Genomic DNA, 21,918 nt, shown 5'->3' on the forward strand with positions numbered 1-21,918 from the left:
TGTTTCTCCTTATGCCACCTCATATCTTCAGCCGTCTTACGAGACAAACAATCTTTGCAATCTAAGTTTCAATGGAAAGTACCTTAACACCTTTTGCAGAAATTTCTTACGCTCGGCTTTGTCATACTTCCACCTAGACTCTCCACATTCTTGACACTTTTCAACCTTATCATGCTCTTTCCAATACAATAAACAATTATTTATACATGCATGTATGAGGATGTAACCAAGGCCCAAGTTTCGCATTAAGGATTTTACCTCATAATGAGACTTAGGCAATATCTCACCTTCCGGTAATGCTTCTTTCAACAAATCAAGCGTCATGTCGAATGATTTGTTACTTCAACGATTTATTATCTTCAAATGAAGTAACTTTGTAAGAAAATTTAACTTGGAGAAGTTCTCATACCCTGAATAAAGTGAACGTTACGCATCCCTCAACAACCTACTAAACTTTTCTGATTCGGCATCACCCATTGGAGGAATATCTTGGCTACTGCTTATCGCTGCAAAATCAATATCCGTAACTATTCCCCTAAACACATCACCTATGATATCTTGCATTTCGTCAACGTCTTCATCCTCGTCATCCGACATAATTGGATCTTCGTTGACTTCAGTGGCCTCAACTCTATGGGTCATATCTTCACCATGATGGATCCACCAAGTGTAACCCTGGTTAATCCTAACTATGAACAAATCGTCTTCTACTTTTTCTAAAGTCTTATATATCATCTTCTTACATTTTCAACATGGACACCTAATCCTATTCCCTGAATCGGCCCGATTTCGCGCAAATTCTATGAACTCTTAAACCCCTTGTTTATACTCTGTGCCAAACCTATTCTTAGCTCGCATCCAACTCTTATCTATCTCTACAATGAAAAGGCTATAGTCAGTTTACGGAAATATCTTTAAGATTAGGCTAGGTTATAGGTTTAGGTTATATGTTTAGGTTTAGGGATTTGAGAATAGGTATAAGTTTAGGTTTAGGTTTAGGTTAGGGAGTTGAGATTAGGATTAGGTGTAGGTTTAGGTTGATGAATTTGAGAATACATTAAGGTTTAGGTTTAGGAAATCGGGTTCAGGTTTGGGATCTGGTTTACGTTTGGGTTTTAGGTTTAGGTTTTAGGTTTAGATTATAGCTAGGTTATAAGTGTAGGTTATAGGTTTAGGTTTAGGTTTAGGTTATAGGTTTAGGGATAAGGTTTAGGGAATTGAGTTTAGGTTATAGGTTATAGGTTATAGGTTATATAGGTTTTAGGTTTTAGGTTTTAGGTTATAGGTTAAGGTTTACAGAATTGAGTTTAGGTTATAGGTTAAGGTTTAGGTTTAGGTTATAGGTTATAGGTTATAGGTTAAGGTTTGGGTTAGGTTTTAAGTTTAGGTTATGGTTAAAGGTTTAGGTTATAAGTGTAGGTTATAGGTTTAGGCTTAGGTTTAGGTTTAGGTTTAGGTTATAGGCTTAGGTTTAGGTTTTAGGTTTAGGTTATAAGTGTAGGTTATAAGTTTAAGTTTCGGTTTAAGTTTACGTTATAGGTTAAGGTTTAGGTTTAGGTTAAGGTTATAAGTATAGGTTTTGGGATTTAAGAATAGGTTTAGGTTTAGGTTATAGATTTAGGTTTAGGTTTAGGTTATATAGGTTATATAGGTTTAGGTTCAGATTCAGGTTTAAGTGTAAGTTTAGGTTATAGGTTTAAGTTATAGGTTATAGGTTAAGGTTTATAAGTTATAGGTTTAGGTTTAGGTTTAGGAATTCGGGTTCGGGTTCGGGTTTGGGTTCGGGTTTTGGTTATAAGTACAAGTTTAGGTTTAAGTATAGGTTATAAGTTTAGGTTTAGGGTTAGGTTATAGGCTTAGGTTTGGGTTTAGGTTTAGGTTAAGGTTATAGGTTTAGGTTATAAGTGTACGTTATAAGTTTAACACCATACCACAAATTTCATGCAACTCTTTAGAACATCTTACACCTGCATATCAGATGTTCGATTAAATTCCTTAAAGAATGTTTAGTAGTATTTCTTAATTTATGTGGTTTGCTAATTCCACACGCATGCACATCCAATCGGGTTTCATTTATTGGGATGTGAGATTTGAGCTTGGCATCAGGTGATATTTTTGACATAAAAATCTGATTTGAGCTTGCCATCAATTGTAGAGTATGATGTTTAATATGCATGCATTCAAAGCTTGTACATGAGGCATGCATTAACTCAAAATAAACTAATTAAAAAAGTGTAGTTTTTGGTTCACGGTGCATCTAAAATGCGACCTTACAATTTCCACTGATTGAGAATGATTGAATGATTATTCTTTTCTGTTTCTTTTAAAATTTTGTATTATTGTTAGTCTCAAGCCATTTATATGAAACTAATGCAATGTTTTCCATGTTTGAGAGAACTATCATGCTAGCATTCATGGAAAAAAGTGGGTGGCAAGCATGCATTTTCTAATATGCACACATGTGTAAATTTTGGAGGAAGACATAATGATGCCATGCCCTTACACAGTTCCTTTAAAAATCAATTCATTATATCTAATACCAATGTATTCTACCTGTATATATTTATTTTCTCCTCGTATTTATTATTAATGAAGCTTCAACTAATACCTAAAGGGAGAAAAAAAAAGTTAGAAAACTTTTGTGGGTTTTATACATGGCCATGGGCATTGCTTAATTTAGTTGATGTGGGCATGGCTATAAGTATTGCTAAACATGGGTATTTCATTAGCATGGTTAAAAAGTGAGCTTTAGACAGGGACTACGTTGGATATGTGTCTAGACTAAAACATGTGTTTGCCACAATTGACTAAATTGTGTCAGCCCATCCACCATATGCGTGGTGTACCAATAAACTTGGTTACATTAAATGGACAGTTCCGTAGGCAGTCTCGCCATGAAGTTTCTGTTCCAAACCTAAACTCGATCCCGAACCCGAACCCGAACCCGATTTCCTAAACCTAAACCTTAACCTTGACCTATTCTCAATTCCCTAAAGCTATAACCTATAACCTAAACCTAAACCTAACCTAAACCTATAACTTAAACCTAACCTAAACCTATAACCTTAACCTAAAACTAAAACCTAAACCTAAAACTAAACCAAAACCTATAACCTTAACCTAAACCAAAATCTATAACCTTAACCATAAACCTAAAACCTAAACCTAAACCTTTAACCTAAACTTATAAACTAAAACCTAAACCTAAACCTAAAACCTAAATGTATTGTCAAATCCCTAAACCTAAACCTACACCTAATTCTAATCTCAACTCCCTAACCTAAACCTAAACCTAAACTTGAAAACCCAAACCTAAACCCGAACCCGAACTCGATTTCCTAAACCTAAACCTTAACCTATTCTCAATTCCCTAAAGCTATAACCTATAACCTATAACCCAAACCTAAACCTAACCTAAACCTAAAACCTAAACCTAAACCTAAAACCTAAATGTATTCTCAAATCCTTAAACCTAAACCTACACCTAACCCTAATCTCAACTACTTAACTTAAACCTAAACTTGAAAACCCAAACCTAAACCCGATCTCGAACCCGAACCCGATTTCCTAAACCTAAACCTTAACCTATTCTCAATTCCCTAAAGCTATAACCAATAACCTATAACCTATAACCTAAACCTAAACCTAAACCTAACCTAAACCTATAACCTTAACTTAAACCTAAACCTAAACCTAAACCAAAACCTATAACCTAAACCTTAACCTATAACCTATAACCTATAACCTATAACCTATAACCTAAACTTATAACCTATAACCTTCAATCCCCATTGGTGCGTTTCTTTCTCTTCCACTCTTTATCTCCCCCACACACCACCTATAAGTGACTTCCCTGTAAGTTACTTCCCACTTACCCAACTTAGAGGCATCCAAACAAGTGGCATGAATCCATGGCAATTCATAAGGTCAAAATCAGTTTGAACAAGGTTTGAAGTATTGGCCGCCTTATCGGTGGTGAATGATATAATACTCAATACACTGATTTTAATCTTTGGTTTTCAATGACAGGTGGGGTCCATGGTCCAATAATCCAAACCCATGCCTGTTTGTCCCAACGGCAGATGGACTACGCCTAAGAATCTCCTCGATAGGACAATCTTAACCTATCAATTTCCGGCTTGTATATAAAAGGTTAGGTTATCTTGTCTCACTCATGTACCATTTCATGTTTTATATATTGTATTATATACATTGTGGAATATACATTGTATGAGGTTTATAGTAATCTTGAAGTGCGAAAAATTTCTAAGTATATGTATTTTAGTCCGAGTTCCTTCTTTAATCACGATAGCCTTGGGAGTGTTGATACGAGAGATGGGTTGACTGCAAAAGGGCTGATTAAAACTATATTGGATTATCTTGCTGGTCCTGAAATCATTATGTCCAGCAAGATAACCCAATATAGTTTTAATCAGCCCTTTTGCAATCAATCCATCTCTCGTATCAACCCTCCCAAGGCTATCATGATTAGAGAAATAACTCGGATTGAAATGTACATACTTGAAAATTTTTGCACTCTAAGATTATTGTAAACCTCGTACAATTTACTTGAAAATTTTCATCAGCTATAGGTCATCTGGTATAAAGAGCTTGTCCTTCACTACTAACCGAACATAAAACACGAACTCAATGGCAATTTTTCAGCCTATGAATCTTGTGTATATGCAGAAAAGCAACAGAAGTGGTTAATGCTTTTAATCATTCAATGTCCAACTACTATACATTTTTTAGCCTCATCTGTATAGATGGAATATTCCATTGTAGGGACTACCTGATGAATAGTCTAGAAGATTGGTTCTCATCCACAAAAAAATAGATGCCTAGCTTGTTTTTAAATGTATTAGCTCGAAATTGATGGAGCAGACCAGGATGTGCGTCGGAGCTATCTGGATGTTGATCGGGGGTCCTTGGAAGGTGGGAACCGCTGTTATGACCATAATTAAGCTATCCATTTCCTATGGACAACATTGGAGTGGCCTGGCCTTTTGGACAGGCTGTGTTTATGTATTTACTCGAAATTGATGGAGCATACCCGGATGTGCGTCGGAGCTATCCGGATGTTGAATAGGGGTCCCTGAAAGGTAGAAATCGTTGTTATGACTATGATAAAGTTGTCCATTTTTTATAGACAACATTGGAGTGGCCTGACCATTTGAACAGGCCGTGTTTATGTATTTGCTCGACATTGATGGAGCATACTCAGATGTGCGTCGAAGCTATCTGGATGTTGAACGGGAGTCCCTAGAAGGTGGGAACCGCTGTTATGAGCATGATGAAGCTGTCCATTTCCTATAGACAACATTGGAGTGGCCTGGCCATTTGGACAGGCCGTGTTTATGTATTTGCTCGAAATTGATGAAGCAAACCCGGATGTGCGTCGGAGCTATCCGGATGTTGAGCTGGGGGTCCCTGAAAGGTGAGAACTGCTGTTATGACCATGATGAAGCTGTCCATTTCCTATGGACAGCATTGGAGTGGCCTGGCCATTTGGACAGGCCGAGTTTATATCTGTATTTGCAGGGACCACAACCTTAACCTAAACCACACCCTAAACCTATAACCTAAACCTAAAACTTAACATAAACTTGTAACCTAAACCTATAACCTATAACCTAAACCTAAACCTTAATCTATTCGCAATTCCCTAAAGCTATAACCTATAACCTAAACCTAAACCTATAACCTAAACCTAAACTTAAAACCTAAACCTAAACCTAAAACCTAAATGTATTCTCAAATCCCTAAACTCAAACCTACACCTAATCCTAATATCAACTCCTTAACCTAAACCTAAACTTGAAAACCCAAACCTAAACCTTAACCTATTCTCAATTCCATAAACCTTAACCTATAACCTAACTTAAACCTAAACCTATAACCTACACTTATAACCTAAACCTAAACCTATAACCTAAACCTAAACCTAAAACCTAAATGTATTCTCAAATCCTTAAACCTAAACCTACACCTAATCCTAATCTCAACTGCCTAACCTAAATCTAAACCTAAACTTAAAAACCCAAACCTAAACCCGATCTCGAACCCGAACCCGATTTCCTAAACCTAAACCTTAACCTATTCTCAATTCCCTAAAGCTATAAGCTATAACCTATAACTTATAACCTAAACCTAAACCTTAACCAAAACCTATAACCTAAACCTTAACATATAACCTATAACCTATAACCTAAACTTATAACCTATAACCTAACCTTAACCTAAACCTAAAACCTAAACCTAAACCTATAACCTAAACCTATAAACTAAAATCTAAACCTAAACCTAAAACCTAAATGTATTCTCAAATCCCTAAACCTAAACCTACACCTAATCCTAATCTCAACTCCCTAACCTAAACCTAAACCTCAACTTGAAAAACCAAACCTAAACCCGATCCCGAACCCGAACACGATTTCCTAAACCTAAACCTTAACCTTAACCTACTCTCAATTCCCCAAAGCTATAATCTATAGCCTAAACCTAAACCTAACCTAAACCTATAACCTTAACCTAAACCTAAAACCTAAACCAAAACTTATAACCTTAACCTAAACCAAAACCTATAACCTAAACCTTAACCTATAACCTATAACCTATAACCTAAACTTATAATCTATAACCTAACCTTAACCTAAACCTAAAACCTAAACCTAAACCTATAAACTAAAACCAAAACTTAAACCTAAAACCTAAATGTATTCTCAAATCCCTAAACCTAAACATACACCTGATCCTAATCTTAACTCCCTAACCTAAAACTAAACCTAAACTTGAAAACTCAAACCTAAACCCGATCCCAAACCCGAACCCGATTTCCTATTCCTAAACCTAAACCTTAACCTATTCTCAATTCCCTAAAGCTATAACCTATAACCTATAACTTAAACCTAAACCTAACCTAACCTGAACCTAAAACCTAAACCTAAACTTAAAACATAAATGTATTCTCAAATCCTTAAATATAAACCTACACCTAACCCTAATCTCAACTACTTAACCTAAACATAAACTTGAAAACCCAAACCTAAACCCGATCCCGAATCCGAACCCGATTTCCTAAACCTAAACCTTAACCTATTCTCAATTCCCTAAAGCTATAACCTATAACCTAAACTTAAACCTAAACCTAAACCTAAACCAAAACCTATAACCTTAACCTAAACCAAAACCTATAACTTAAACCTATAACCTATAACCTAACCTTAACCTAAACTTAAAACCTAAACCTAAACCTATAACATAAACCTAAAAACTAAAACGTAAACCTAAACCTATAACATAAACCTATAAACTAAAACCTAAACCTAAACCTATAACCTAAATGTATTCTCAAATCCTTAAACCTAAACCTACACATAATCCTAATCTCAACTCCCTAACCTAAACCTAAACCTAAACCTGAAAACTCAAACCTAAACCCGATCCCGAACCCGATTAATGTAATAATGTAGCCCAATCACATGGCAACAAACAAGAAAATCTTGCTTTGTTGGCAAGCATACTCGAACTCAAGCATCACAATGCATCTATTTCCATCTCCAATATCTTTTATAACATAGATTATTTGAGATTTGAATTTATCTAATTTTTAGAGTCATATACTAACACAATATGATAATATTAATAGACAAGGTGAATTTGTCACTAACATTATTCCAAGACCCATATAACTTCTCCTTATAGAAAGTTGGGTAGGGCACATGTAGCTTGAATCCATCAAAGGAGATAAGGATCACCTCTCATATGTTCTCTCTCTTTTCATTTGTTTTTTTTTTCCATAAGATTGTTTATTTTGTGGTGTCTGCTCAAATATACGTACAACATTTTATCATGTTAATATAATTATAAGTGGCCTAATCTCACCTTTCTAAAAACAACTAATAGTAATTTCTACCTGATGAGAAATCATCGAGTACCATTAGGCTCAACCCAAAAGATAAATCAACATTTTCTTTCTTTCTTTTTCTTTTAACACACACTCACACACCAGAGTCGCTTACGGCCACAATGGGTACTTGAACTCGTGACCTTGTATTGAAACTATTTTGAATCTACCATGAAGGCATGAGTAAGGACCTAGGTGTGTGTGCACAGTCGGTGATGTATTCACCACATTGAATTTTGTGAGCCCCCCAGGAAATAGGCTATGAATAATTTTTTGTATTTTATTTATGATGTTAAACTTATATGTATTTATACGTGGATGAATGTGATGTGGATAAGATTTTTTGTGTTTAGATGGATGTAATTTATGTTTGGATGAATGTAGTTTATGTTTGGATGGATTTACGTAGTTTGGGTTTACATGGATGTGAATGTGAATATGATGAAATATATTATATAACAGGTGTTCGCATCGTCCGCGCGGGCGGCGTGGGCTGTAGGGCTGCTTGGGCGCTTTTTGGCATTTTATTAGGCACACTTATCACTTAGCATGTGCGCATCGTCGCAAGAAGCAAAAAAAGCCTTAGTCTTTTTGGCACACGGTTCAAACTTTTTGGGTCATGGTACAATTGGAATTAAACTAGGATATACACTGATGTTTTATTACCTTTTTGTTAATTGAGAGCAATTGTGACATGATTGTACATGTGGCACCTATGCCACGTGTCGCTCATGTGGATATAGTTTTTACTGTTGGATAACTATTTCTGTCTGAATGGGTAAAGAAATAACCATCATAGGACAAAGAGTCATGTCCTTTCATGAAAGGCTATTATTTGCTGTAAATGGATATGAATTTCTTGAAGAGGCACGTACATTAGCATCTCTTCAGGAAGAAATCTATAACCTTTCAATTGATATAAATCATGGATACTATAATTCAGAAATTAATACTTTTAATTCTTAAGATTATATCATTTTTTGTGCAATTACTCTTGATCTGACCTCTTGCTAAGTTTTTTCTGAACGTCTTCAAGGCATATCGGTGTCAAAACTAGAAATCTGTTTAACACTTAAATGCGCAAATTTTCGTATTGAAATTCGGATTGAGAGTTTATTGTATCCTGAAAATAATTTACAAATTTCCTTCGTTTGCACTTGCTGGAACTTCCAGAAAAAGGGCAGCAAATCTGTCTTGAGAAATTGACTATTCAAGTCGAGCCTTGAACCTAATAGATTTGATCGTCTCGTTATCTTTTTCTTCTATCCTCCGTTGTGTACAAGAAACTTAATTTTCTAACAAGAAAGACTTGATTTTTTTTTTTAGGGCCCTAAGAGAGCATTAAAGCATGGACACACCAAACGGATTGGATGACTTCCAACCATTAAAGTGGCCCCAAATGCATTCTAAAAAAATTTTAATGGTGGATGTCCCATCCTTCCTTGGTGTGGTCCATTTGATAATGGATGAGCAGCTTTTTTAGGCCACAAGAGAGCATCAAGGGAAGTACATGATGGATAGATTGGATGTACCATATACATTACAGTGGGCCCTACATATCATGAGTGTATTTTAACCATTGTGTTTTAACAAGTTTAATACCTTTTTAGTCATAAAGAATTTACATGTAATTTGAAACATGGCTTTTAAGCATGTTTCATATTACAGCTAAAAGCTAAATACATGTATCCAAACACTCCGCCCGAATAATCATATTACATTTAATCCCTTTATAATTTAAGGACTTTAGAGGCATCCAAGCGACCCCTTAGGTAATTTGAAGGTGTGTGGTTGCTTTATAACAAATAGTTCAGACATTTCCTGCTCAACCATCAACCATCTAGAGTTTATCGGCTCCATCGGGAAAGGACATTTTTTGTTATTTTAAAATTTTAAAACAATTAGCCTGCCCATAGTGTTGACTGAGTTTAGCCTAAGTAAATGGGATTTGGTAGAAGACATCTGGATTTATTCCCACAGGATACTTAAGGACTTAGCCTTTTGATGTAGTGTCAAACTTCTAATGATCCAAACCCTTTATATATCAAATGGGCCACACCAAATTTTATATATATATATAAAATAAATAAAAATAAAAATAAAAAGATGGTCCTCACCTTAAATGAGGTTTATAAATAATAAAATATCTTAAGTTGGTTTCTTTATACCTTTGATCTTTCTTACTCTCTTTTTCTTTTCTTCTTCTTCTTCTTCTTCTTCTTCTTCTTCTTTTTTTGAATTTATATGCTCCCGAGAACATTTAAATAATCAATCACGTACCATGTTTTTCATTGAAAATGGCCCATTTCCAACTCCTTATCTCTTGATGTACCGGAGTGCCATACTCCGGTAGAACATCAAATAACAATATTCCTTTTATGATTGTTCCTCCACTCTCTCCCATGTCTTCTTGCAGAGTGCTTTGCCTATCAGGTGCGTTGCACATGCATATATACCTGCTGCTTTAAAATAACAACTCCAGGTAATAATAGACGAGAGATCCACTTTTCTTACATTAATCGCAATGAAGAAGTTGCCAATGCATTCCATGTGTGGGAACCAAGCTAATCATCAAGTGGGCTCAATCATGTCCACACACGTTCAATTAATTGGATGTATGACGTTTTTAGCCGTCCATTCTCTTCATGTGTCATGTTATTCCCAATTGATGAGTTCGTCAATCTATTTTTTCAAGGGAATCGGACCAGTTGGGTCCCAGCCAGCTGGGATCATCCTGGCATGTGTACCTATGGATAGATTAGCTTACCTCTGATACAAAACCATCCAACATCAACGTCAAACCACTTAAAATTTTGTTACGTGAATGTGTTCCATTTCACCGGCATACCGCACTACACAAGGAAAATTACATTGTAGAGCTGATGCAACATTTGGAGGAAAAAAAAAAAAGTGTTCTTATAGACCAAGTCTGTGCATGTGGGGCCCAGTGTTCATTGATCATTCAGACCATTGATCTGATGAACCAGACGTTGAATGGTTGATAGCTAAAAATATCTTTGTTATTGTGAGATCCAGGCCATCCAATTCCTGGCCTCACTTTTTTCTCTCTACTTTTTTCCTCTGAAACCTTGGTGTACTTTTCTCAATCATCTACTTGTGACAAAGTGCAGTGGGCTAGAAACCCCAACAAGGGAGATTTCCGATACATCTTCCTCAGATCAATGATATGGGTCACAGAACCTCAGGCCCCACTTGCATAGACTACCACATTAGGACACTAATCACCACCTGATGCATCATGGCCTTATATTTCCTTTAACTCAGTAGGCAATGGAATACAAGGGATGGGAACCAAACATAGGTTGTATTTTCTGGGAATTGTGGCAGAAAAGGCCTCAGTCATGTCCAGATCCTCACCTTTCATTCCACTGGGGAGTTTCCAGTCGAAGTAATAGAGGAGGTTTGCAAGGGGAAGTACCACATTAGCCATTCCAATAGTCATGCCAGGGCATATCCTCCTACCAGCCCCAAATGGGACATACTCAAAGTGGGTCCCCTTGTAATCAATGGAAGTACCATCAAATCTCTCAGGCTTGAAGCTATCTGGGTCATCCCAGTGTTCTGGGTCCCTCCCTATAGCCCATATATTGAGAATGACCCTTGTCGTGACAGGTATCTCGTAGCCGTCAATCTCACATTTCTCTCTGCATTCTCTAGGGACCAGTGGAGCAGGAGGGTGCAATCTTAGAGTCTCCTTGATAACCAATTTCAAGTAGTTGAGTTTGTTTGTGTCTCTCTCATCTACCTTTCCCTTACCTTTGAATACTTGTCTCACCTCAGCTTGGGCCTTCTCCATCACCCTAGGATTTTTCACCATCTCTGCCATGGCCCACTCTAGGAAGGTTGAGGAGGTGTCGGTCCCTGCACCCATCATGTCCTGAAAAAAAAAAAAAAAAAAGAATAAAACCAACTTGGTTCAATCACACTAATTGGATTTCTACAATGTTTCTTAGCAGACTAGTTTTTTAATCCTAAAAGTTGCATAGAATGATGCTAAATATCCAATCAATGGACCTTTCGTGGTTCTTCTGTTGGACGGTAGGCATATTTTTTAAAAGAATGGATGAAGGGTATCAATGGGTGGACTCACTGGAAACGGTCTCTAAAATAAAACCGAGGAAAAATGCTTGTAAAAGTGGGTCGTTGGTTAAGTAAGCCTACAAACAATTGTAGGTTACCACTTCTACTGAATAATCATTTCCCTCATCATCCACACACACACATGTACATGTACATACACATGGGGTGTGAGAGAGAGAGAGAGTAGGGCTATAAATGGTTGGGTTTGAAGTCCATTTAGCAAACCATTTACTCAATGGGCCTGGTCCAAATTTTAGACCCAAACCCTTTTACTAAATGGGCAGGTCTGGTTCAGGTCTGAGTTTACCCATAGACTTACTTATAAATAGGTCTGGGTTTGCTAGAGGGAGATCCACTCATACACATTTATTAATGAGTTGGGTCTAACGTGTCTGGCCAAGGGATATATATCCAGACCCTGGACTAGACCTACTTATAAACAGATCTAATGGGTCTGGTCAGGTCTAATCCCACCATATTTGGGGCGTGGATTTGGACTCCATGATGCCCTGTATTTTCAGTCAAATATGAGGTGGGTTTATCATTTTCCCATATTACTTGTCAAGATATGCAAACATTTTTATCAGGTTTAAACAGGTCCGAATCTGGATTGGTCTCTTGTAACACAAACTAGACCCACCCATTTACTATAAATGGTTTCGGGTCAGGGCCTAATATACAGGAAACCAAATCCAGATCCGTTTAGCAGATGGATTTGTTCTTGGACCCAGACCCGCACCATTTAACAAACGGGTTGGGTTTGAGTCGGGTCTAGATGGGTTGGATGTAGATACCTCCAATAGATCCGCTTACGTCCATTTACAGCCCTAAGAGAGAGATACTCGGGAACTGGTTCTCCCAGGAACTTCATAAGAACTTTTGACAAGTGATGGTCCACTAAATGAGTCACCTTATGAAGATGCATGGTCCAATCACCTCCCCCACTATATGCAATTTTCTACCTTCTGTCCATACATGCAATGGCCCATCGATCGGACGGACAGATTGCTGTGGCATGCATAAAAATTGCTGCTAGAAATAATTTATATAAATTGAGAGTTTGGCTTAAGGAAAAAATTGGTTTTGAGCAAAGATACTAACCAAGATGATGGCTTTTACGTTGTTGGTTGTGAGTGGAAATTCAAGGTTCCCATGAAGCTGAAGCCTAAGAAGAACATCAACAAAATCCTCGTCGTTAGATTCGTTACAATTCATCCCCACCGTTGCATGTTTTTGTTTGTGTTCTTTGATGATATCACTTAAGATTCGATCAAACTTTCGGTGAATCCTCTCCAACCGGAATCTCAATCCAGTAATCAATGAAAGAAATCCCAACGAAGGATAGAAATCAGATATGTCCATCCCCGCAACCGCTTTCACACCTTCCTTCACCGCATCAATGAAAACTTCTCTTTCCTTGCACGTCTTGCCGACGGTGGCCCTCGAGATCATATTGTTAATGATTGTGAGAAACATATCTGACAGATTGACCGGAGAACCAGCCGAGTTGTAGACCGTCCAAATAAGATTCGACACTTCTTCTTCTCTGATAGATCGGAATGATTCGACGCGGCTTGCGCTCAAGAGCTCAAGTGTACAAATCTTCCTTAGCTGTCGCCAGTAATCACCATAGGGTGAGAAGGTGACATTGGTGCTTCCGTAGGCTGTGATCTCCAGCGCTAGAAGTTTGGGTCGCATGGCGAAGTTGAGATCATGTGTCCTCATGATCTCTTTGGCCATTCTTGAGGAAGAGATTACAATTGTGGAGAGGTGGCCCAGCTTTAGGTGCATGAGAGGCCCATATTTTCGGGCTAAGTCCGTAAGGATGTGATGTGGCAGTGGTCCAAGTAACTGGTGTATGTTACCTATGATGGGTAGCTTTGGTGGGCCAGGGGGTAGTTTGGGAATTGGGTTTTGGGTAGTGGGCCACCTTCCTTTCTTCATGATCATGATGAACAAGAAGAGAAGGAAAGTGAAGAAGAGGAGAGTGGAAAAGGATTGGAATTCCATGGATGATGTTAGAGAAGGATGTGACTATGTTGGAAGTGGTGTGTGCACGTCCATCAAAAATATTTCTATGTAAATATCAACACCCAGATGTATCTATTTATAGTGGTCTACAGCTGTACACGAGTCGAGTTATCTCGGTCAGCACACCTGACTCAACTCGGAAAAGCTTGACTCGCCTCAGCTCGAAATTGGATTCAGATCGAGATAAGCTGGTTTTTGGAGCTCAAAAATCTTCAAGCTAAGTTTGAACTTGCCCGAGCTCGACTCGACTCTACTCGGATCAAACCTCGACTCGAATCAACTCGGATCGAATCGGATCGGTGACTCAATTATTTTGATATTGATGCTGCTCACTGAGTGTTTGATGAAATAACTCAACGAAACGTTGTTTCGGGTGCATACATTCTTCTCGGAATCGGCTAGTAGCGAGGAAGGAATGGATATGAAACAAATCACTACAAACAAAGAATTGATGTTATAAAATTATTTTCATGTCTAGGTTTTGAAGCTGCCCATCAAGTGTTTGATGAAATATCCCTAAATTGCTATTACTGTTTTACATTATGTTAGAAATTGAAGATGCACCCTGTATTTGAGAAAATGTCATGGAGGCTTGAACTGGCCCAGCTGCTGACCAAATTGAGCCGAGCTGGCCCGTCAAGCTCAACGACCAAGCTGAGCCGAGTTCAAGCTATGATTAGCCATTAGCCGAGCCGAGTGCCAAGCTCAAGTCGTGTACAGCTCTTTTATATGTCGAAAAAGGGTCTAGTATTCTAAGAGCACAGTAAGTTATAGTCCTCGGGGAGAAGGTTCACATGTATAGATAGTTCCATCGATGGATCTGAACTGTCAATTAAGTCCATAGCATATTCACGCACTGATCAGATGATCCAATCCATCCTTTATTTGGCCATATTTTTCATAGCCATCTCTTTCCCATGTGATGGATGGATGGTTAAGATTGCCTAACAAAAGTGGTTCTTTAGAATCATACGCAATCAATGATGAAACCTAATAAATAGACGGATCAAATTGTTGATTGGACCGATTTATGGTTAAAAATCTTAACCGTCCATATTCAAGGCCATTGATAATATGGTTAACGTGAATCCGATTGTTGCAATGCTTGCATGGTCGCCTATGAAAAGTGCGTTGGACTTAGTGAACAATCTGGATCACCATATGGGACTAAGTGTTCCAATCCAACAGGAGCACCATAACGTTCATATCTATGAATCTGCATATCAAGCACTTGAGTATGGACAAATGCTCCCAATTCGTAGCAATCCAGCACGTTGATACGATTGATCCAGTGATGGATAGATAATATCCCAAAAATAACTTACATCAAATCACCATGCAACATTAGGAAATTCTCATTAAATGTTGGTCGTTGCAATCATGTTTTTCTTAACCATCTATTAGCTGTCCACTGATAGAGTATATTGGGGGAATCCCACTTCCATGATGGGTTCCATCAAACCAACAGTCTGGATCACTTAGCGATGGGGCCCACCTGTATGCACTAAAGATTGAAGGATACGGTGCATGTCTTTTGTTTGACGTTCATACGATTGCTCGCCCTCTCTCGACCGCGAGAGGATTAGGTGTTACCCTTACTGTGGGGCCCACCTTGATGACGTGTTGTATGCCCAAAGGGAGCGGATTAGCTGTTACCCGGGTAACAGCTTAGCCGGTGTTACCCTTACCGTGTGGGGCCCACCTTGATTAATGTATTTTATATCCACGCCTTCCATCCGTTTTTACATCCCATTTAAGGACGTTATCCCAAAATTAGACAGATCCAATTCTCCGGTGGACCACACTAGTGGAGAAAGTGGTTAATAACCATTAAAAGCTTTTTGAAGGCCAAAAACGTTTTGGAGCAAGCTAATTTTTATATTTTTCCCTCATCCAGTTCTGTTGAAACTTATCAACGGGTTGGATGGCAAATAAACATTCTGGATATGCTTAAAGTGGTCAATGGGAAGTTTTTAATGGTGATCATTCATTCATCACTGTTTCTTGTGGTGTGGTCCACCTGAGAATTGGATGCGCTTAATGTTTGAAACCATCTACTAAAATGGGCTGGAAAAACGGATGGACGGAGTGGATATAAAACATATCATCAGGATGGGCCCTAAAGTAAGGGTAACACCCACTAAGCTGTTACCCGGTAACACCTAAACGGCGCCCATATCCGATCAATAATGCCGAATCCCGAAAATTTCCTCTCTAATTACTAATTAATTATCCTAATCAAGCCCAATTAAACAAAAATATTGTATTGATGAGAAAGAGTTTGATACTCTGGCAGTGTGTCACAGTTCATGTGCATGCACTATTTGTACGTGGTATGAAATTATTCAAATCGTCCAAGTTGTGGGTATGGCTTTAGATCGACCTAAAACCTAACACGGATCGATATCTGAACTGGCAGATAGCTTGATATTTGATCGATGCTTCAATGAAAACCTTTGAATAATAGAGATCAACGGACAAATATCTACCAATCAAACGGCTTGGATCTTCCAACCAAACTGATTTTAAGGCTATGAGTGACCTATCCAAAGTAGGTCTCGCTATTGGGACGGTTTAAATTGAGTTACAAATGCCACGTGTACAATCTCTGAGTGCATGCCTATGGAGCTTAATACTCTTCCAGAGTATCGAAGAAGTCCAGCACACCAATTTGGGCGCAGTCTCCAACTCACCATTTTGTATGTTCATCCGCTCATCGCCATCTCTACCGTCGAAACAACAACAGCTACGCTTCGGACAATCCAAAATTCTCTTTGCACCATCGATCTTATCTAGGCCGCCCAAGATTCCTAGAGTAGGAGAAACGTTGGTCGAAAGACGGTTATTCTTTCTACGAAGACTCGCGCTTGAAAGCGTTGAGATAATGTAAAGGGAAGTCCAGTGGTAGGGTCCACTATTTGCACGTGTACAAAACTGTGTGCATGGTTATGGAAGATTGTACTCTGCCAAAGTACCATACTTTTTATACACGTCCAACACGTGTGCAATGATGTTTGTTATGTGACACGTGTGTGGGATCTCCTACTCTCATCAAGCGAGTTCTTTGTTGAATATTTCCTGGATTAAAAATCAGGAAAGTCCGTTCAGGGGCCTGTCACAGATGTAACTGAATGTGGAAAGTCCATTCAGGGGCCTGCCACAGATGTAACTGAATGTGGACCGATGGTGATTGCCTATTGCAGTTCTAATTATAATTGTTTTTTTTTTTAAATACATGTGGGCTATCTAATGACGTTTATTGTGCGGCCCAAGTGATGAACATTCCGGATCTCATACATGTGTTGGGCTATTCAGGCAAGTAGGGGTGGCAATGGGCAGGCCTGCCCAACCCAGCACTGGGAGCCCAGTCCTACCAGGGTTTTTTTTTTTTTTTTTACTCAATTCTCTTACTCACTTGCACACCCCATAAAGGCCCACGGATTCACACCACAATGGGCGCTCGAACCCATGACCTCATGTTAAAATTCTTGTGAGTCTAGGGCCGCATGTGTCCTATTAGGACTTGGGCCCTAAACTTGGCCCAAGATCTGGGCACGACCTTCAAATCTAGCCTAGGATGGGGAATTGACCATCGTTGACTTCGCCTCGAGTCCGTTGTGATGGACAGTTAGGATCGAGGGGGGGTCCTGCTGATGGACAGACCCCATCTTGTGGGCCACCCCACCCCAGTGTGGAGATGGACTTGCATCAATGAGAGATTCAAAGTCACTGACAATCAGGTATAAATTAATAGCTCAGATTATATATTTGTCATTTTCATGATAATGTGATGCTTTAAATTGAAATCAAACAATTGGATAGCTTAATGGGTCCACGAAGAGTATTCTCAATAATTTAGATCAATGGTAAATTAAGTGTTAAATAACATGAAAGCTGGGAAGTGTAGATGGAAGATGTGTATATCTACCTGAGAGTGGGGCCATTAGATAATAATCTCAACAGTTAGATAAGCTTATTCATGGGTGGTAGGTAAGATAAATTATCAAAATTAAGAATAAATGCGTACAAGTACGGATATGAAGGTCCCAAGCTTGGTTAACTACAATTGGCTAGTCCCAAAGTGAAGTGTATGATCGTATGTCTTTCCTAGTGTGTAAGTACTCTAATGGTTGCTTTGATTACCAATCAACTATACAAAGTATATTAAGTTTGAAGGTCGTTAAGAGTTGTATGAGGGTCTAAGTGTGTGTAAATGCACTAAAATCCGAGTGTCATTCTTATAACGACCCTGAATTTTCGTACGCTTGGAACTGCAATTAGTAGTTAAAATTTAATTTTTAAATTAAGAACAAAAATAAGTTAATATTTGAATTGATAGAGATACTTGTGGTTGAGAGAGAGGTAAAGGGATTAAATATTGCCGCCGTGACTCATAGTTATGGGTGAGAACGAAGGATTGATTCATGTGGTATTAATAATAACTTTTTGCTAAATTCCAATAATAATAATAATAAATAAATAAACAAAATACTCTCTTTAAAATGATATGGGAGAGGAGAGAATATCCTAGAGAGAGAGAGAGAGAGAGAGTTCTAAGAGAACTTGGTTAGGTAAGTCCCGGCACTTAGATTTCTTTTACTTTTATGAATTTAGCTTATTTTCTCTTGATCTATTTAATAAATGGTGTGTATCGACCACATGTTCATTACATAGGTGCGTAGAGAAATCTCAAGTAGAGATGATTTAGAAATACAAATCTAGGCAATAATATTTTAAGGAATGGATTAAATTGCTTGGATCCGGCCGTATTAGGATGGATATTAGTTTTGTTCAGAACTTAAACAAGATTTTCCTATTTTTGTTCGATCGATCAATGGGATTATTCGATTAATCGAAAACAATACAAAGTTTCTAGCAATCAAAGTCCATAATTTGAAAACAGATCGACAAGATGGTTCGATTGATCAAAGGTATAGTTTGACCGATCGAAACAAGTAGTTTCGATCAATCGAAAGGGGCAAAAAGTGTCCAAAGAGTTATAATAGAACTTCGGATTTATTTGACCGATTGAAGTAAATTTCGATCGAACCTCGATCGATCAAAGGAAGTATTGATTTATCGGTTTGATCGTTCAAAAATACATTGGAATGTTCTATTTGATTTAAAACTTTAATGTCTTATTTATGTGAAGTAACTAAGTAATAATTCTTGATTTTCTTAGAATGTTGGGATGATCAGAACACCTTGGTTAATTGATTGGGCCCCACATTGAAAAGAAATCATTCCAAAATTTTGTGAAGGAAGAAGAAAGATAGAAAAAGAAATAAATAACAATGATTTGATTGTTATAATAATGTCAGATTTGGGGGAAATAGAAAATTATTTTAAATTACAAATATTTAGGTGATTGCAAACTGATTAATATAGGGATAATATCACTAAATTTTAAGTGAGTGATCCCAACATGTTTCCTCTCAATTATGATTAAAGTAAATGTTTAATCATTTTGCTTATTTTGATTCCTAGTATTAAGTGCATTGTTGAATTTGCTTATAATTGAAATGCCACATTAATCGAACAAACCCCAAGTGTACGGCTATAATGTAGTAATAATTTGGTGAGACCGAGGTCATACCCATCGGGACATATGATTGTGCAATTCTTTGAATACTTTAGCACTAGAACTAGAACTAGGCTAACTTATAGAATCTAAACTTAAGGACTGACACAGTTGAAAAGGAATTAATGAGGATAAAATACTATAGCACTAAGGATTCACTTATAAATATATCTTAATGTTTAAGTTACTTGATTCAATTAGATTACTTCAATTAAAATCAAAGTAATATCCTATCCAACCGGATAATGAAGCATTTAAATCATCATTCATATATCAAAACGGATTTGAACTTCAATTGAATTAGTTCCCACATAATGTATTGATCCCAAGAAATTCAAAACATCTATCATGATTATAGTCTATGATAAATCAATGAATTTTATAAATCAATCCCTTGCAAAATAGATAAGAAATTACTCTTGACTTTCCTAAGCATCCAATGTGCTTGGAGTCGACAATTGATCAAAGTAAACTAGAAATAAATCTTTATTCAAACCAAATATTAATGAATTGTTCAACATACAAACTAATTACCTGAGTCAAAGTAAACTAAAATATTGAGAATAATTATAAACTTCACCTCTTAGTCATAGCTAAGATAGCAGTCAATCAAAGACATAATTGAACTATGATTCCAAAGAATATATATATATATATATATATATATATATATATATATATATATATATATATATATATATATATATATATATATATATATATATATATATATATATATATATATATAAACTTAATAGAACCTAATGAATGGAGAAGGACTCTATAGAAGCTCTACAAATCCTTGCTCTATCCCTTCTACCCTAATCAGTATCTAAGAAAGCTAAAATCACCACTTTAAATAGGAAAAATTCAAACCGACTTTAAATTTATGCACTTTATTATGCTTCGATCGCACCTAATGTACACTTTGGTCACACTAAATTTCACTCCGAATTAGTATCTTGGTTGCAGCCGAATTTTTTTAATTTGCATTTGAAGTGTCTGTTTCTCTTAGGTCACACCGAACCTCCCTTCTGTGGTACCGAACATGGTTTCGGTCGTACCTAAAGTTGAGACGAATTGTCTCTGAAAATCACAATTTGTTGTTGGATTGTTCTGTGCACTTTCGGTCGGACCAAACCAACCTTAGGTGGGACCGAACAATCTGTTATTTCCGTTATTACACTTTGTGATTTAGTCAGTATTTTAGTTCTCCTTTATACTTAGTTTTCTTAAGCACTTAAAATCTTCATTAATCACCTCCAAATCTTCACTTGATCATTTTTTAGCATTAAATATAAAGATGATGATCACAGATAGTGAAATGATTTGGATGGTTGAATATATGGATTCGGAATGGAAATCCCTCACAATATGATACATGAATATCAGTACAGAAGCAAAGCGCTATAAATAATGCATTCCCCAAATCCCTAAATTCTTCTTATATAAGATCATATTTGAGAGAGAGAAAAAAAGTGCATTTCAGTCCAAAGGGAGCTCCAACGCCACACCCCCTTGGCGTCTCCAATTGAGTTAGGAGGGAGAGAGAGAGAGAGAGAGAGAGAGAGAGAGAGAGAGAGAGTGCGTGTGTGTGTGTTGGGGGGGTGGCGCATGCCCTTACGTCCACAAGTCCCTACATGTGGGATCTGCTTCACAGAGTTTCTAGCTCCCTTTAAAGATTCAAATGGTGGTTCTCATCTTTTCTTATCTAAAGTAAATCTAAGAGACTCTCTGTACATTAAGGAGATCTACAGTAGTAACGAATCAACAACAATTTGCTTCAATAATATCTTAGATATATATATATATATTTGGTTGATCTAGACTGCGATCATGTTAAAATATGAATTAATCTTTTTAAAAACTTTGATTAGTGTTGTATTTATCATTAAAACCCATCAATGTTTATAAAAATAAAAAATAAATAAACAAATAAAGACATGTGTCCTTAAATGGCAAATAATGTGCACATTGGCATTCAGTGGCCGGAAAGCTCATTGAAGTTCTTCCTAGCATTAAATGCTACTTAGGATAACTAAGGGCTCATAACATGCCTAGAAGATAATAATACAAAAGTGGTCCAATTTTGCTAAGTAGGCATGTCAAGCACTTGCCAACGAATTCCATGATTGCAAGCTAAGATATATAGTCATGAGGTGGGCTCCACCATGTCATCAGGTGGCTCGTGAATGTTCACTTTCCACGTACCTTTTTAGCCCCCCGTTCTCTCGACGGTGTCCCAACTGATTACACCATTCTGAGTTTTGGGCCAGAGAATCTGCACCAGTGGGGGCAC

At 37.4% G+C, this 21,918-nt stretch overlaps 1 protein-coding gene across 1 annotated transcript; it reads right to left on the minus strand.

The window, feature by feature from the left end:
* Nucleotides 1-11,171: 11,171 nt before the first annotated feature.
* LOC131218204 (desmethyl-deoxy-podophyllotoxin synthase-like) lies at nt 11,172-14,017 on the minus strand. Its single transcript, XM_058212884.1, has 2 exons — nt 13,109-14,017; nt 11,172-11,804 (listed from the first exon to the last, which is right to left on the minus strand). The coding sequence occupies exons 1-2, from the start codon at nt 14,015-14,017 to the stop codon at nt 11,172-11,174; spliced, it is 1,542 nt and encodes a 513-aa protein (XP_058068867.1).
* Between the last annotated feature and the right edge of the window lie 7,901 nt (nt 14,018-21,918).

Source organism: Magnolia sinica, chromosome 11 (assembly GCF_029962835.1).
Source record: "Magnolia sinica isolate HGM2019 chromosome 11, MsV1, whole genome shotgun sequence".
Lineage (NCBI taxonomy): Eukaryota > Viridiplantae > Streptophyta > Magnoliopsida > Magnoliales > Magnoliaceae > Magnolia > Magnolia sinica.

Excerpts from the sequence above, each read along its gene's own strand:
- LOC131218204 (XM_058212884.1), bottom strand. The coding sequence starts at position 14,017 with ATGGAATTCCAATCCTTTTCCACTCTCCTCTTCTTCACTTTCCTTCTC. Across the intron at positions 11,805-13,108 it reads ACGTAAAAGCCATCATCTTG|GACATGATGGGTGCAGGGAC; the intron begins GTTAGTATCTTT and ends TTTTTTTTTCAG.